At 38.4% G+C, this 17,059-nt stretch overlaps 1 protein-coding gene across 3 annotated transcripts in view; it reads right to left on the reverse strand.

The window, feature by feature from the left end:
• Positions 1–204: 204 nt before the first annotated feature.
• Positions 205–17,059, reverse strand: part of tun (N-terminal glutamine amidase tungus) — a 99,190-nt gene continuing 82,335 nt past the window's right edge. For 2 of the 3 annotated variants that reach the window (XM_053775271.1, XM_053775272.1), the window contains exons 4-7: positions 11,100–11,141; positions 7,012–7,157; positions 2,293–2,417; positions 205–1,715 (exon numbers count right to left, since the gene is read on the reverse strand). In XM_053775271.1, coding sequence (XP_053631246.1) covers positions 1,609–1,715; positions 2,293–2,417; positions 7,012–7,157; positions 11,100–11,141 — 420 coding nt within the window. In that variant the 3' untranslated portion in view covers positions 205–1,608. The remainder of the gene's footprint in view (positions 1,716–2,292; positions 2,418–7,011; positions 7,158–11,099; positions 11,142–17,059) is intronic. The other variant, XM_070083871.1, reaches the window with a different exon arrangement.

Here is a 17,059-nt window from a genome sequence, read left to right on the forward strand (position 1 = left end):
CTCCCCTCCCTCCCTCCCTCCCTCTCCCTCTCCCTCTCTCTCTCTCCCTCTCTATCCCTCCCTCTTCCTCTCTCTCTCCCCCCCCCCCTCTCTCTCTCTCTCCCTCTCTCTCTCTCCCTCTCTCCCTCTCTCTCTCTCCCTCTCTCTCTCCCTCTCCCTCCCTCTCTCTCCCTCCCTCTCTCTCCCTCCCTCTCTTTCTCTCTCTCTCTCTCTCTCTCTCTCTCTCTCTCTCTCTCTCAAAACCATTTACCCATCATATACCTAAATTCATTACCTGATCGGCTAGGCTGTGATTCATACATTGGACTATGTGTGGCCAGCAGTAACAGCCTGGTTAATCAGGCCCTGATCTACCACGAGGTCTGGTCATGGACCAGGCCACAGGAGCGTTGACCCCCAGAACACCCTTCAGGTATACTCCAGGTAGATCAAACCATCATCCTGGTCATATCTTCTAAAGCTCTGTAATTACATATATGACTTCGTGAGGGGAATACTCCAGCTCTTGGTCCCACTTTCTGAATAACACGAATGAATCTAATCATATCTACTTTTGAAATCTTACATGGAATTCGCTTCCAATGAGTACCATGTTTTAAATTTAGAGCAAAACATTGTCTCCATAAAAGCTTGTTCTGCAGTGTGTCTTCATTATCACGCCTACAAATTCTTAGACATTTTTCTTTCCATGTAACTGTAAATTCCTTCATGCAACATGATGGTTATACACACAAATTTTGCCACACACCACACTTGTTTGTGTGAGGGGCTACACACATGTTCTCACTAAATAGCTCTGTACTCTGCCATCAACTTCTCACTGACTGAATATACTCTACCATCAACTTCTCATTGATTGAATATACTCTACCATCAACTTCCACTGACTGAATATACTCTACCATCAATTTCTCAATGATTAATTATACTCTACCATCAACTTCTCACTGACTGAATATACTCTACCATCAACTTTTCACTGACTGAATATACTCTACCATCAACTTCTCACAGTCTGAATATACTCTACCATCAACTTCTCACTGACTGAATATACTCTATCATCAACTTCTCACTGACTGAATATACTCTACCATCAACTTCTCACTAACTTACTTTATATTCTATCACCTTAACTCTCCTGGAAATTATCTTCAGTTTAAGATGCAAAGGCAATTTTTAAATGTTTAAATTATACAAATATAAATTTATAATAAAAATTCTATATAGGTTTGCCAAAGAAGATACAGTACATCCTGAAAAGGCAATTAATGAATAATTTAATAAATTCTTATAATTCTGTATATAAAAATTAATGTCTTAATTACTTTCAACAGACTCATAACACATTATGATTTTCTATGATACTCTTAATTATTTAACATTACAACAGTGTAAAAAAAAAAAAATTTTTAACATCTCAACATTTTTAAATCACTTTTAACAAAATTTATTTTCAAAGTATCACACATGAAGAACAAAAATTTCTTTCATTAAAGGTGACTACATTAAATGATACAACAGGTATTCCAGACTTTGGAAACTCTTGTAAACCGAGCATCCTTCATATCTTCATGAAGAGGGTAATAGTATGTAGATGTAGATGCTCTACATGTTCTTGTAGAATCTGCGTACAAAATCCTGGAGATTATATACAGTCCCGACGCTCCGCTTCGGGTCCATGCTGATGAAATCATCAAGATTGTGAACAGATTCTGGAGGTAGAAAAAGTTAATTTTTATAATCAATAATGATTATAATAATAATGCTCAATAATAGCCCACATAGAGACAAAAACACAGGAGGCTGATTGATCTGTATATTTCAACCACTTTCTGTGGTCCTCTTCAGCAGATTCCAGAAACAAGTCAAAATAAACAGATCAATCATCCTCCTGTGTTTCTGTATCCATGTGGGTTATTACTGAGCATTGATGAGTGTTCATTATACTAGTTTTCAGTATTAATAATAATTCAATACAAGTTCCCTACCCCCCTTTTCCAAGTAGATTACCATTAAGCTTTAATAGAAACTGTGTATCATGCCAAGACAAAATCATTCTCATTACTAATTTTACAAACTGTTATATTCTTAAATGTTCTGAACTACTTCACTATTGTAAATCCATTTAATCATTTGTAATTTGTAATACAGAGTAAGAATTATTATTAGTCTGCCCAAAATGCCTAGGCATGCTAGGCACTGAAAAAAATGTGGAACTTCAAAGAGGATGCCGAATACTTGTGGCTCTCCTGTACGTCTTAAATTCTGACTAAGTGGGAGAAGCCTCACCTGGAGTTGCAATTGGCGAGGTTGGTGGGGGAGGATGCATCCAGGTGCCGTCTTCACGTCTCATGTGCCGTCTGTCGCTGGCAAACTTTTGAAGGAACACAGATGCTGAAACTACTCGGAAGTATCTGAAAAGAAGAAGGAAAATCTTTAAACAGTCAAGATCTACTAATACTCTGAACAGTATTCAGTGCTACTGTAAAGTTTTCTAATTTCTTTAACACACTGGCCATCTCACACTGAGGTAGGGTGACCCAAAAAAGAAACTGACTCCATCACCGTCTTACCAGAGGTGCACCAATACTACAGTTCAAATGCCCCTACGATCTATAATATCCTCACCCCTCCTTCAGACTTCAAGCACTGCAAGTCCATCTCTCAGAAGCATCCATGATGCTTCTGGGAAGTGAGCAATAGGAAAAACAAAAAACTCATTGAAAATCTGAAAGGTTTATATTAACCCGTAAACGGTCCAAGCAGATCTACATTCACATGTGTAGTGCTCCAAAAGTAGATGTACGTTTTTTTACATATTTTTAACCCTTTGAGGGTCGACAGGCCCTCTCCGAAACTCGTTCTCAGGGTCGGCCAAATTTAAAAAAAAAAAATTATTTTCTCTTATGAAAAGATAGAGAATCTTTTCCCGATCATAAAGACACCAAAAGTTTGAAATTTGATAGAAAACTTACGGAATTATGCTCTCGCAAAGTTAGCGGTCTTGGCGATGTTTACGCATCGGCGATTTTGCCCACTTTGAGCCCCATTTTTGGCCAATTTCGCTGTACTAGTCGACAAAAAACATGAATATTTCGCTAGAACTCCATTTTTTCTATCGAATGGGTGCAAGAAACCACCCATTTATGAAATTCAACTATCCAGTACAGTGGTCAGAATTTAGCAATTTTGCCAATTTCACACAAATTTCAAAAGATGCCAATTTCCGAATAGGGTCCAGAATAAACAAGAAAGACATTCCTGGCACTAAAATGACATTTCCTCTAGTCATTAGTCACGTCTCAAGGTCCCTCTTATATTCTTTTGCTTTCCATTTTGAATTTTTATTCTCACAAAAAATATAAGATTTACTGTTATGCAGACTACTGCATTAGTGTAAAAAATGGTATAAATATTATTGGTGCACTTGTGAAAGAATATTAGACTCACCAGTTGACGTGTATTGCACGCTTGGCACGATTTGTTTACTTTTGAAGTTTGGTAAAAATCGAACATTTCTGCTACTTTGAGCTCAATTTCAAGGCACCTTTCATTGTAAAACCAGCCAAAATCATCTCAATTTCTGTAATATGTCTTCCATTCTATAAAATGAGACCAAGAAAACTAGAATACAATAATAAATACCATACGAAAATACACTGCAAAGTCGCTGATTTATTCCAAAAAAAATGGTCAGTTTTTTTTTCTCATTATGCACTGTGTGCTGCAGGATTTTTTTTAGACTGTGCACACTGACCACATAGACCCATTCTTTCATATGAAGGCCTACCAGCTTTCTCCCACTAGATTTGAGGCCGCTAGAATTTATGCGTACTAGTACGTCAAAAACCCCTACGAGTAAGACGTACTAGTACGACGAAAACCCTCAAAGGGTTAAATATAACAAAAAAAAAAGTAGATCAAAGTTTTTTTTACATGTCTTCAAATGTAAAAAAAAAAAAAAGAAGATCTACTTTTATTACATACTTTCAAATGTTGAAAAAACGTATATATACATTTGGACCGTTTACGGGTTAAGATGGAAAAGGAAACTTTCTTCAGATTATTAGTCCACGATAATCAAAAAAGGGAAAAGTTGGGTGGCTTATGTCTGTAGCAGTCCTTGGGGTCTTTCCCTAACATGTGATTCACAATCCTAGACTAACATCCAGGTAACTTTTTACTACCAGGTGAACAGGAGCAGCAGGTCTAAGGAGACTTGCCCATATAACTTGACTCATAAACAGAGATGCAATCAGATGTTATAATGCAAATCTAGATGTGGATAAAGATGCTTGAACAAACGCTTAGGACATTTTATTATGGAAATGTTTCAGCTCTGGGACATTATTCACAAGAGAAACAGTTTCTATAAGGCAAGATACATGTGAAGGTCAGATAAAGGCTGATGGCTGGCTGTGTCCTGAGGTGGGCAGGATACAGTATAATCAAGAAACATTAGACCACTGTGGCAGGTATGTTATAACTAACTACTTACTGAACTGCTGTATTTGTTAATACTATCAAGGATGCTCAGGTGTTTGTCTTTATGTACAACTTGTCAGTATCATATACTGGGTTACTACCCCTTAGTCTGGCATAATAAAATAAATGGCTATAATTATAACCTCAATTTTTCAAAGAGGTGGAGGGGTAAGCCAGGAAAAGGTCTCGGTCAGATAACCCAAAGCTTCAGCTGCGGGTCATCGTGTGACTAAGACCTGCGTCAGGAAACACTTGTCCCATTTCCTGACAAACCTGACCTAACCTAACTTTAGCTTCATTTGCTATGAGAGTACAGGTGCTCCTCGACTTGCGATGGACTTATGTTCCTATGAACTCATCGTAAGTTGAAAATATCATAAGTCGAATATGAATACATGATCAATAAATAGTAAATAAATACAGTAACTACTGTCATTGAACAAGTAAACAAATAATTATTTTAACTAAATACCAGTGTTGAAAAGTAAATACTGTACAGTAAAACTCCAGTTTTCGTCCAGTCTGAATATCGTACAATTCGGATTTCGACCACTTTTTTCGGCGAATTTTTACTCTGGGTTTCATATATCGACTCGGAAACTGTCTGCATCAGACACGTCTGCCTGCCTGGGACACTGCCACCTGACTCAATCTGCCTCTGTTAGTTGTCAAGTGAACAATACTCCACGTGTTCATCCATTGTTTCTGGTGCTTGTTTTTTGAGTGTGACTGCAAAATAAGCCACCATGGGGCCAAAGAAAGTTCAGAGTGCCAGCCTTTTGGTAAAGAAGGTGAGAAACATGATAGAATTCAAGAAAGAGCTTGTATCAAAATATGAAAGTGGTGTACATGTGGCTGAGCTCACCAGGATGTATGGGAAGTCCAAATCAACAAAATAAATTGCCACTCAAGTGCCTCCTGGCAATGGACAATGCTCCTGCTCATCCTCCTGACTTGGAAGACCAATTGTTGAAGGAGTTTAGTTTCATCACAGTGAAGTTCTTGCCCCCTAATACCACTCCTCTCATCCAGCTCATGGCCAAAGTAATGTTTCAGAGGTGCTTATAAGTGACCTCAGACACTGAACTGACCTTAAGAGAGTTCTGGAGGAATCACTTCAATATCCTCAATTGCATAAGCCTTATAGAGGAGGCTTGGCAGGAAGTGACTTCCAGGATGATTAACTCTGCTTGGAGACAATTGTGGCCAGAATGTGTCCAAGAGAAGGATTTTGAAGGGTTTGAGGCTGACCCTGACAACCCTACACCTGTTGTGGAATCTATTGTATCTTTGGGGAAGTCCATGGGGCTGGATGTGAATGGCCAGGATATGGAAGAGTTGGTGAAGGACCATGGGGAAGAGCTAACCACTGAAGAACTGCAAGACCTTCAACTGGTACAGTAACAGATCACAGCTAAGGAAATTGTTTAAGAGGAGGAGGAAAAGAGAGGGGAGAATGTGCCTTCTTCAGTGATTAAAGACATGTGTGCAAAGTGGAGTGAGTTACAAAGTTTTGCGGAGAATTATCACTAACAAAACTGTTGCAAGCTGTATCTGCAACATGTTCAATGACAATGTCTTGTCCCATTTTAGGCAAATCTTAAAGACTCCAGAAACAGGCCTCCCTGGACAGATTTTTTTGTGACAGGGGTGCAGTGACACTCAAGCTGGTCCTAGTACCAGTAAAAGACAAAGAAGGAAGTAACCCGGGATAGGGTTTTGACACCTGAAGTCCTTATGGAGGGGGATTCCCCTTCCAAAAAATATCCTCTCCTCTCTCTCCCCTCCTTGCCTACTTCCATAAATGTTCATTTATCCATTAAAATTAGTGCTTTATATTTATCTCTCATTGTTTTCTGTATGTAAAATTATAGGTCTTCTCTATAAAATGTACTTTTTGTTAATATTTTTGGGTGTCTGGAATGGATTAATTGGATTTACATTATTTCTTATGGGAAATATTACTTAGGTTTTCGTCCATTTTGGATTTCAACCGACCTTCTGGAACGTGCATCACTACCGCACCATAAATTCCAAATATCGTAAGTCAATCCATTATAAAGCAAGGAGCATCTGTAGTGTGCGTATCTCACAATTAGCAGATGGAGAAACAAGCCTCCATCACTGTGCACAATGACTCTCACAGATTAAGCACTTCACAAAAAAAAAAAAAAAAAAAAAAAAAAAAAAAAAAAAAACTGTACTATTATAAATGAAGTACAGTAATACAAAGACTGTTTTAATATCTTCAGCACATCATTAAAATTTGTCTTACCCTGAAACACACACCCTTCTGGGGATAAGTTTCAAGCTCTCCCTGGGGAAGTGGAACAGAATTCCTCCTCTGTAAGCCATGCATGTAGTAAGAGGTGACTAAAATGCAGGGTGCAAGGGGCTAGTAACCCCTTCTCCTGTATGAATTACTAAATTTAAAAAGAAAAACTTTGGGTTTTCTTTTTGGGACACCCTGCCTCAGTGGGATATGGCTGGTTTGTTAAAAAAAAAAAGAAGTTTCAAGCGTACCTATGGTGTTCTGGGCGAAGGATGTGATCTGTGCGGAGAGTCTCTGTAACATACTTGTGAAAGTACGTGGGGAACGGCAGATCAGAGTCCAGGTCAAACACCAAGCACCGGTCGTCGGGTTCATACATGAAGATCACATGGTAGTCCTGCAAGGTTACAAGAGCACGTAACTCACTGTTTTATCATAAATACATTGGTTGTTGATGTTATAAGCTTCATTTACAGCAGGGAACATCACCCAGGGGTAATGGACAATCAGAAGCATGACTAAACTATTATTCACGGTACCATTAGATAAGGTCAGACAGTATATAAAATTATCTTCATATCTATACTAGATGCATATTTCAGTGACATGACCTTACTCTTAAACAAGACAGTATTATTATGGGTCAAATAAGTACCCTAATCTGAATAATTACAAAAATATTAATACCGTAGTAATACAATATACTTAATATCAAGTGCTTTACTGAACCTATTTTATTTAAAATAATTAAATGTTAAAAAATTCTGCCTTCAGTTTTTAATGGGCATGTAATTTAAAAATATATAATTAAAAATCCATGCTGTGAATGCAACAGCAAAAGTGAAAAAAATAAGCATAATTTATACACCATTAACAGGCAGCAGCTAATGCCTCATCTGTACTAATAGAAAAATATTAACAAAAAATATTAGTACAGATATAATAGGTCCCCAGGTATTCTGCAACCCATGCATGTACTCAAGCTGGAACACACGCGCACACATCCTACACGCGCACTAGAAAAAGCATACATATGCACAAGCTGGGATACACGCACACACCTACATCCCATACAAACAAAACTAGAAAAAGCATACGTATGCACAAGCTGCTGGAACACGCATGTACACACACATCCCAAGCTGGAACAAACACACCAACATCCCACACGAACATACTCTGCACTTCGCACACATGCATATAAGCTTGATTCTTTATCCACACTCCAGTAAAATGGACTAATAAAAGGAATGTGAAGGTAGGATCCTAGTAGGGGCCAAGGTCAGTAAGATTCCTTGCTGACATAGCAGGGATAAAGCATATTAAGTTATATTCATTCCAAACCTTAACCCTTTCAGGGTCCAAGGCCCAAATCTGGAGTCACGCACCAGTGTCCAAGAATTTTCAAAAAAAAAATTTGTTATTTTTTCTTATGAAATCGTAGAGAATCTTTTTGTGAAGGTAATAAAACAAAAAGTACGAAATTTGGTGGAAAATTGACGAAATTATGCTCTCGCGAATTTTGATGTGTCAGCGATATTTACGAATCGGCGATTTTGCCGACTTTGACTCCCATTTTAGGCCAATTACATTATTCCAATCAACCAAATTCTTAGCTATTTCACTAGTATTACTTCTATTCTATCGATTGAGCACAAGAAATCGCCAAGTCAACTGTTTCAACTACAAAATAAAGTGATCGGAAATTGTTAATTTGGCCAATTTAACACAAAGTTCAAAATATTCCAATTTCAAAATAGGGTCCAGAATGAACAATGTAGGCATTCCTGGCACTAAACTAACATTTCCTCTGTTCATTAGTTATGTTTTGAGGCTTTACAAATAAATTCCATTTTGATTTTTTATTCACATAATGAATTTTTATTCACACCAAAAAATAGAAGATTTACTGTTATGCAATACTGTAATAATTGTATAAATATCATCACCATATTTGTGAATGTATATTAGACCCACCAGCTGACGTGTATTAGACGTGTGAGGTCGTTTGTTTACTCTTGAATATCGGCAAAAATTTAACATTTCTGCTACTTTGAGCTCAGTTTCAAGCCATTTCCAGTGCTAAAACCAATCAAAATCATCTCTATTTCTGTAATATGTCTTCCATTCTATCAAATGAGACCAAGAAATCGCAAATACAACTATAAAAAACATACGAAAAAACACTGCAAAGTTGCTGTTTTAATCGAAAAATCATGATTTCATTTTTTTTCTCTCATTATACACAGTGTGCTGCAGGATCTGTTTTATGTGGTGCACACATACCACATAGATGTATTCTCTCATATCTAGGCCCAAATGTACCACTCACAGTTTATCAGAGTGAGCTGAGCTCATGGCGTAGATCTACGGTTTGGACCCTGAACGTAAAGCCGTAGATCTACGGGACGGACCCTGAAAGGGTTAAACCCATAGGGGTCATACAGTATCTTTAGGAATGGGAGGAAATTGGGTTTGATCTATACTCTATCCATACTGCACATCAAAAACACTTTTTAGGAAATGGCTGACAAGAACAAGGCCTGGTTATGGACTGGGCCATGGGGGTGTTGACCCCAGAACACCATCCAGGTATAGGTTTACAGGTAAGAAATTTTAGCACTCACTATAGATGCTTCATCTTTGCTACAAGGAAATACGAAAAATGCACAAAAAAATCACTCATAGCTGTTAAAATTTCTGCCAATAATTCTGGCCAGTTGATTGACCAGGCATCCTAAATTTGAAAGGAAATGTTACACGAATAAGAGCTATTAAGAAACACACAAAGGTAAAGTGTACACTGAAAGTGAGTAGTAGTTTGTAAAATTTAATGGTAATCTTGCATGTTATGTCATATCTCTCTCTCTCTCTCTCTCTCTCTCTCTTTCTCTCTCTCTCTCTCAATCTCTCTCTCTCTCAATCTCTGTCTCTCTCAATCTCTGTCTCTCTCAATCTCTGTCTCTCTCAATCTCTCTCTCTCTCAATCTCTCTCTCTCTCAATCTCTCTCTCTCTCAATCTCTCTCTCTCTCAATCTCTCTCTCTCTCTCTCTCTCTCTCAATCTCTCTCTCTCTCTCTCTCAATCTCTCTCTCTCTCAATCTCTCTCTCTCTCTCAATCTCTCTCTCTCTCAATCTCTCTCTCTCTCTCTCTCTCTCTCTCAATCTCTCTCTCTCTCTCTCTCAATCTCTCTCTCTCTCAATCTCTCTCTCTCTCTCAATCTCTCTCTCTCTCAATCTCTCTCTCTCTCAATCTCTCTCTCACACACAAAAAAAAGCAACACTGCCAGAGTGCAAAACATTTACCATGTTTCCTCTTTGAAACTACATCAGGACCCCTGTATCCGCAGGCATACATTCCAAGGACCTGCCATGGATACCGAAACCGTGGATAGTAGCAAACCCTATATACAAGTCCTGTACATGCCTATTATAAAGTTTGATAAATTATGCACAATAAGTGAAGAATTATAAATTTTTCACTGATGGGTAGCACTTCACAGTTTCTCTTAGACTTTGAAGAACTGTTGGCTTTTCAACTTGTCCACTTTGGGGCCATTATTATGCAAAATTAAGAGGCATTTATGGGCCATGGTAAACCATGGATAGCTGAAACTGCAGATACTGAATCAGTGGATACAGGGGTTCTACTCTATAATCTTTCACCTTGTCTTACTAACATCATACAAGCCAAAAAATTTATTTTCACTGCCATTCATCATAGTTTTTTTGTTTTTTTATAATTTTTCCCATTTCCATATTTCTATTGTATCTCAAAGTATACACACAAAAGTAGTCTCATTCTCTGAATACATTCTCACTGTTTTACTGCTGCAAGCAAGCAGTAAATGGCTTGCTTGAGTGTGTTGTACAAGCATGCAAAATATTCCGGCAACTGTTTCTGCAACATGTCATTATTCTTTAACACTTAAATAATTAAAAGACACCGCATAAATTTATAGTTGTCTTATTCTAAGAAACATTAATAAATGCGCGACTCTGTAATCAATAAAAGTAACATGATCATATTAGAATCATGACTACTATAAAAAAGTATTACTGCCATAAATACAGTACAATATATCTAGACAAATATTTGCTAAACACTGCACACAGCCGTGACAGTTAGAAATAAATTTGCCATTTCGTTTTTTACAAGACTTGAATAAATATAATCGTCCTCTGGAGCAGTATATCCACACACCATAGACACTAGAACTTACACGAGGAAAATATAAGTAAAGGAATTATGAGCCAGAGTTTTGAAGCAAGTACATGCCATGCAGAAAAAAACTATGACAAGCACTCACACAAACACACACACAGCACGCGAGTGTACCTTTTCACTCGGCGCAACACATGTGAAGATGTTAGAATAATCCTGGAACAATGCAGTAGAAAAGGTTTTTACAAAGAAATCTAGAAATAAGGAGAAAATGTGATGGGATATTTTACATTCGTAAATAGAAATATAGGGTAAAAAAGTTGTAAACTGCTAGAGGGATCTCAAGAGTGAAAAGATTTGTGAATCCTAATTCAATATCTTCCTTTCCACTAGGGTGATGTTACCTTGCCTAAATTATATTTATACATATGGTATATGTATATATTTTTTGTTTTCAATGAAACAGCTTTTTTTATGGCAGGATGATAAGAACATATTCACTGGGCCAATGTTCCACTCTGATGACTTTGTAAAGATCTACGCAGAAAGAAACATTATTTCACTAATAGCCTGTTCTGCAAAGTGCATCTTTTCTTCACTATTTTCAGCATTACAACATTCGAATCCATGGCAGGATGAATTGAAAAGGCATTCAGGTATAATCAGAGTACTGTATCTTCCTACATATAAAGCACATGAGTGTATGAGACATTCAAGACAATGTTTCAAGGAGTTGCAATGTAACATTAGTAAACAACTGCTAAAATGTAACCCAAAGCTAACCCCTTGACCCTGACCTTGAGCATACAAGGTGCTGGCTGATTGTCCAAGACTTTTTGGGGGAAAATAAATGTGCTTTGCATGCCAGAAAATACAGTAAATCATTCATGCATTATATTTTTTTTTTCACTTATAAGCAGTGATTTCCATAATGTTACAATGAAAAATGAAAATCACATTTATTAGCAAGACTAACCCTATTTAAGAAGTAATTAACATTTAGTTAGTTTTCCAACTAACTAATTATCTGAATAATACAAGACAGGATATTCTGTACATTAAGAAATCAATGTTTTGACCTATTTCATATGTATTTTACATACAATTTTGAGGTTTCATAATATGTCCCTTACAAAACTAATACACGTACTGTATCTGTTTTACAATTACATTTTGCTATATACGGTGGGACTCCGGTTTTCGCACGCTCCAGTTATCAGACGTTTCAGTTTTCGGACCGTTTTTTATGCAAAATTTTGTTTCGGATATAGGACCTTAGATCTGGTAATTGCACGTATTATATGCGTCCACCCGCCCAGGGATGCCGCCACTACATGTCTTAGTCTGCCTCTGTCACTGGTCGAGTGAGCATTACTTTGCACATTCCAAAACATTTTGTAATACTCCCTTGTTTTTGGTGCTTGTTTATTAATTGTGACTGCAAAATAAGCCACCATGGACCCAAAGAAAGTTCCTAGTGCCAGCCAGCCCTTTGGTAAAGGGCTGAGAGAGGGGAGAATGTGCCTTCTTCAGTGATTCTACGATATGTACGATACTAAAACAGCAGAAGTCGATAAAGGCTATAGTGCCAGCCAGCGATAAAGTGTAGCATTAACAGTGTAGCAAGTAAGTTAAGTGATTAATTAAGCAATAGGAAAATGACGACATGACACTAACTCCTTCATTGTTGTTTGAGGTATATAGGGCCAATGACAACACTGCTGCCACCATCAACACTATATGTACGACTTATCCTGTCGGTGGCCCTTGTAAACACCCACCCACCCACCAAACCAAACCAACCAACCAACCAACCAACCAACCAACCAACCAACCAACCAACCAACCATCACCACCACTGTAATGACATATTTTATTCACTCTTGAGTATATATCATGTTTCTGTGTTATTAATATTGTTTAATATTTACCTGGAGTTTACCTGGAGAGAGTTTCGGGGGTCAACGCCCCCGCGGCCCGGTCTGTGACCAGGCCTCCTGGTGGATCAGTGCCTGATCAACCAGGCTGTTGCTGCTGGCTGCACGCAAACCAACGTACGAGCCACAGCCCGGCTGATCAGGAACTGAATTTAGGTGCTTGTCCAGTGCCAGCTTGAAGACTGTCAGGGGTCTGTTGGTAATCCCCCTTATGTGTGCTGGGAGGCAGTTGAACAGTCTCGGGCCCCTGACACTTATTGTATGGTCTCTTAACGTGCTAGTGACACCCCTGCTTTTCATTGGGGGGATGGTGCATCGTCTGCCAAGTCTTTTGCTTTCGTAGTGAGTGATTTTCGTGTGCAAGTTCGGTACTAGTCCCTCTAGGATTTTCCAGGTGTATATAATCATGTATCTCTCCCTCCTGCGCTCCAGGGAATACAGGTTTAGAAACCTCAAGCGCTCCCAGTAATTGAGGTGTTTTATCTCCGTTATGCGCGCCGTGAAAGTTCTCTGTACATTTTCTAGGTCGGCAATTTCACCTGCCTTGAAAGGTAGAGTTGATATTAGTGTCATATTGAAGTATTTTGTGAATATTTTTGGGTGTCTGGAACAGATTGATTGTATTTACATTATTTCTTATGGGAAATATTGATTCAGTATTCACACGTTTCGGTTTTAGAATGACCTTCTGGAACGGATTAAGTTCGAAAACCGGGGTTCCACTGTGTTACTATCCTGAAATCCCATAATGGATAATAAATTATTTATGGTGACTACAAAAGCAGGGCATTCAAGACTTTAATATGAAATGTATATTGTACATGTGTATAATTATTTGATTGTTATCTATTATCAGTTAGTGGCTCTGGGCATTATCTTTCCCATGGCCCAGTCTTAGATGAGGCCTCCTAGATTGGAAAGGAAATATTGCATGATTAAGACCTATTAAGATGTACAGAGAAAGTTAAAGTTACGTGTACCATGATGTAAGTAGAAGTTTGTAAGATTTACATGTCATCATACCTGTTCATGAGAAAATAAAGAAAAGTATCAGCACTCCTACTAGAGTGCATAAAATTTAAAGATTTCCATTTCACACTCATTTGGCTGATACCTGACATACCTTTGATGAGTTCTGAAGTTTTTCTACTCCCAGAGCACGGCCATGGGCCAGACAAGTATAGTGCTTTCCTGGTCAGCCACACTGTTGCTGCTGGTGGCCTGCTACCCCACATATCTATCACAACCTGGTTGATCTGGCACTTGGTGGAGGTGCTTGTCCAGTTTCCTCTTGAAGACTTTTACACTTGTCCCAGCAGTGTTTCTGATACTGCCTGGTAAGATGTTGAATAGTCTGGGGCCACTGATGTTGATACAGTGTTCCCTTATTGTGCCCACTGCACCTCTGCTTTTCATTGGGTTTATTTTGCACTTCCTCCCATCTCTCTCACTCCAGTATGTTATGGTAGTGTGAGGTGGATTTTTTACATGACGACTTACACATGCAGTGGAACCTCGGTATACGACCAGCTCCCTACTCGAACAAAGCTCAGCACCCGACCAAACAAATACGACCTGCCAGAACTTCACTGTAAACTATTTTGTGTTTCTTCGCATTTTTTGGTGTTTTTTTGTATTGTATGTATACATAAGTCACCATGGGGCCTTTTCTGTTAATTGCCCACCCAACCAGGCTTTTGCTGTTGGAGGCCATTGGCCCACATAGCCATCAGCCTGGATAATCTGGCACTTGTCAAAGGTGGTGATCCAGTATGCTCTTGAAAACTTGTGCTACACTTCTTCCAGCAATATTTCTGAGCATTGCTGGTAGCAGGTTGAATAGTCTTTGACCCCGGATATTGATATAATGTTCTCCAATAGTGCCCATGTGGACCCAGCTTTCACTGGGTGTATTTTACACTTCCTCCCATATCTTTCACTCCAGTACATTGTTAGTGTGTGGATTAAGGGCCAGACCCTTAATTAACCTTTTCAGGGTCCAGAGGCCAAATTTCAAAGTGTGCACCAGGGTCCAAGAATTTTCAAAATTTTTATTTTTATTTTTTCTTATGAAATGGTAGAGAATCTTTTTCTGAAGGTAATAAAACAAAAAGTATGAAATTTGATGGAAAATTGACGAAATTATGCTCTCATGAATTTTGATGTGTCAGCAATATTTACGAACTGGCGATTTTGCCGACTTTTACTCCCATTTTAGGCCAATTACATTATTCCAGTCTACCAAATTCTTAGCTATTTCACTAGTATTACTTCTATTCTATCGATTGAGCACAAGAAATCTCCAAGTCAACTGTTTCAGCTACAAAATAAAGTGATCGGAAATTGGTAATTTGGCCAATTTAACACAAAATTCAAAATATTCCAATTTCAAAAAAGGGTCCATTTCCTCTGCTCATTAGTTATGTTTTGAGGCTTTACAATGAATTCCATTTTGATTTTTTATTCACATAATGAATTTTTATTCAAACCAAAAAATAGAAGATTTACTACTATGCAATACTGTAATAATTGTATAAATATCATCACCACATTTGTGAATGTATATTAGACCCATCAGCTGGCGTGTATTAGACGTGTGAGGTCGTTTGTTTACTCTTGAACATCGGCAAAAATTTAACATTTCTGCTACTTTGAGCTCAGTTTCAAGCCATTTCCAGTGCTAAAACCAATCAAAATCATCTCTATTTCTGTAATATGTCTTCCATTCTATCAAATGAGACCAAGAAATCGCAAATACAACTATAAAAACATACGAAAAAACACTGCAAAGTCGCTGTTCTAATCGAAAATCACGGTCTCAGTTTTTTCTCTCATTATACACTGTGCTGCAGGGTTTGTTTTATGTGGTGCACACATACCACATAGCTGTATTCTCTCATATCTAGGCCCAAATCTACCACTCACAGCTTATCAGAGCTGAGCTCATGGCGTAGATCTATGGTTTGGATCCTGAGCGTAAAGCCGTAGATCTACGGCATGGACCCTGAAAGGGTTAAGTAACTTCCATGTATATATATTGTCAGGTAAAATACACAAATAACCTGTACATAGGAGAATGAAACTTATGACAGCATTTTGGTGTAACATGTACCATAGGGTGGCTCATGGCCTAGTAGGCAAAGCTCTCATTTCACATGCTGAGGGGTCTGGGTTCGATGCCCAGCAAGGGTGGAAACATTGTGTGTGTTTCCTTACACCTTTTGTCCATGTTCACTTATCAGTAAAATGGGTACTCGGGTGTTAGTTGACTGGTGTGGGTCATATCCTGAGACAAAAATTGACCTAATTTGCCCGTAATGCTCTGCATAACAAGGGGCTTTCTAAATAGTAGTATGTCATTATTGTCAGCTAGGCCTGTATACCTTGTACATGTACTTGTAGAAAATTAAGAGTTTATTTTTCAACAACCTTGCTGTATCCCACCAAGGCAGGGTGGTCTAAAAAGATGAACAAAAGTTTCTTTTTTTAACCTTTTCACTGTCGAGACCCCTGCTCACAAGCTTGCTCTCAGTGTCAAGAAAAAAAGTTCTTATGAAATGATAGAGAATCTTTTCCCGATGGTAATGACACCAAAAATATGAAATTTCATAGAAAACTTATGGAATTACGCTCTCGTGAAGTTAGCTGTCTCGGTGATGTTTACGCATCGGCGATTTTGCCCACTTTGAGCCCTATTTTCGACCAATTCCACTGTTCCAGTCAACCAAACTCATAGCTATTTTGCTAGAACTCCATTTGTTCTATCACTGAGAACAAGAAACTGCCTATTTACTGATTTCAACTACCCAATAAAGTAATTAGAAATTGGTAATTTGGCCAATTTCATACACAATTCGAGTTTACCTGGAGAAAGTTCCAGGGGTCAATGCCCCCGTGGCCTGGTCTGTGACCAGGCTTCATGGTGGATCAGTGCCTGATCAACCAGGCTGCACGCAATCCAACGTATGAGCCACAGCCCGGCTGGTCAGGTACCAACTTTAGGTACTTGTCCAGTGCCTGCTTGAAGACAGCCAGGGGTCTATTGGTAAACCCGCTTATGTATGAGGATGAGAAACAAGATGGGAGCGAGTACTGTGCCTTGTGGAACAGAGCTTTTCACCGTAGCCGCTTCAGACTTTACTCTGTTGACTACTACACTTTGTGTTCTGTTTGTGAGGAAATTATAGATACATCTAC

Source organism: Cherax quadricarinatus, chromosome 11 (assembly GCF_038502225.1).
Source record: "Cherax quadricarinatus isolate ZL_2023a chromosome 11, ASM3850222v1, whole genome shotgun sequence".
Lineage (NCBI taxonomy): Eukaryota > Metazoa > Arthropoda > Malacostraca > Decapoda > Parastacidae > Cherax > Cherax quadricarinatus.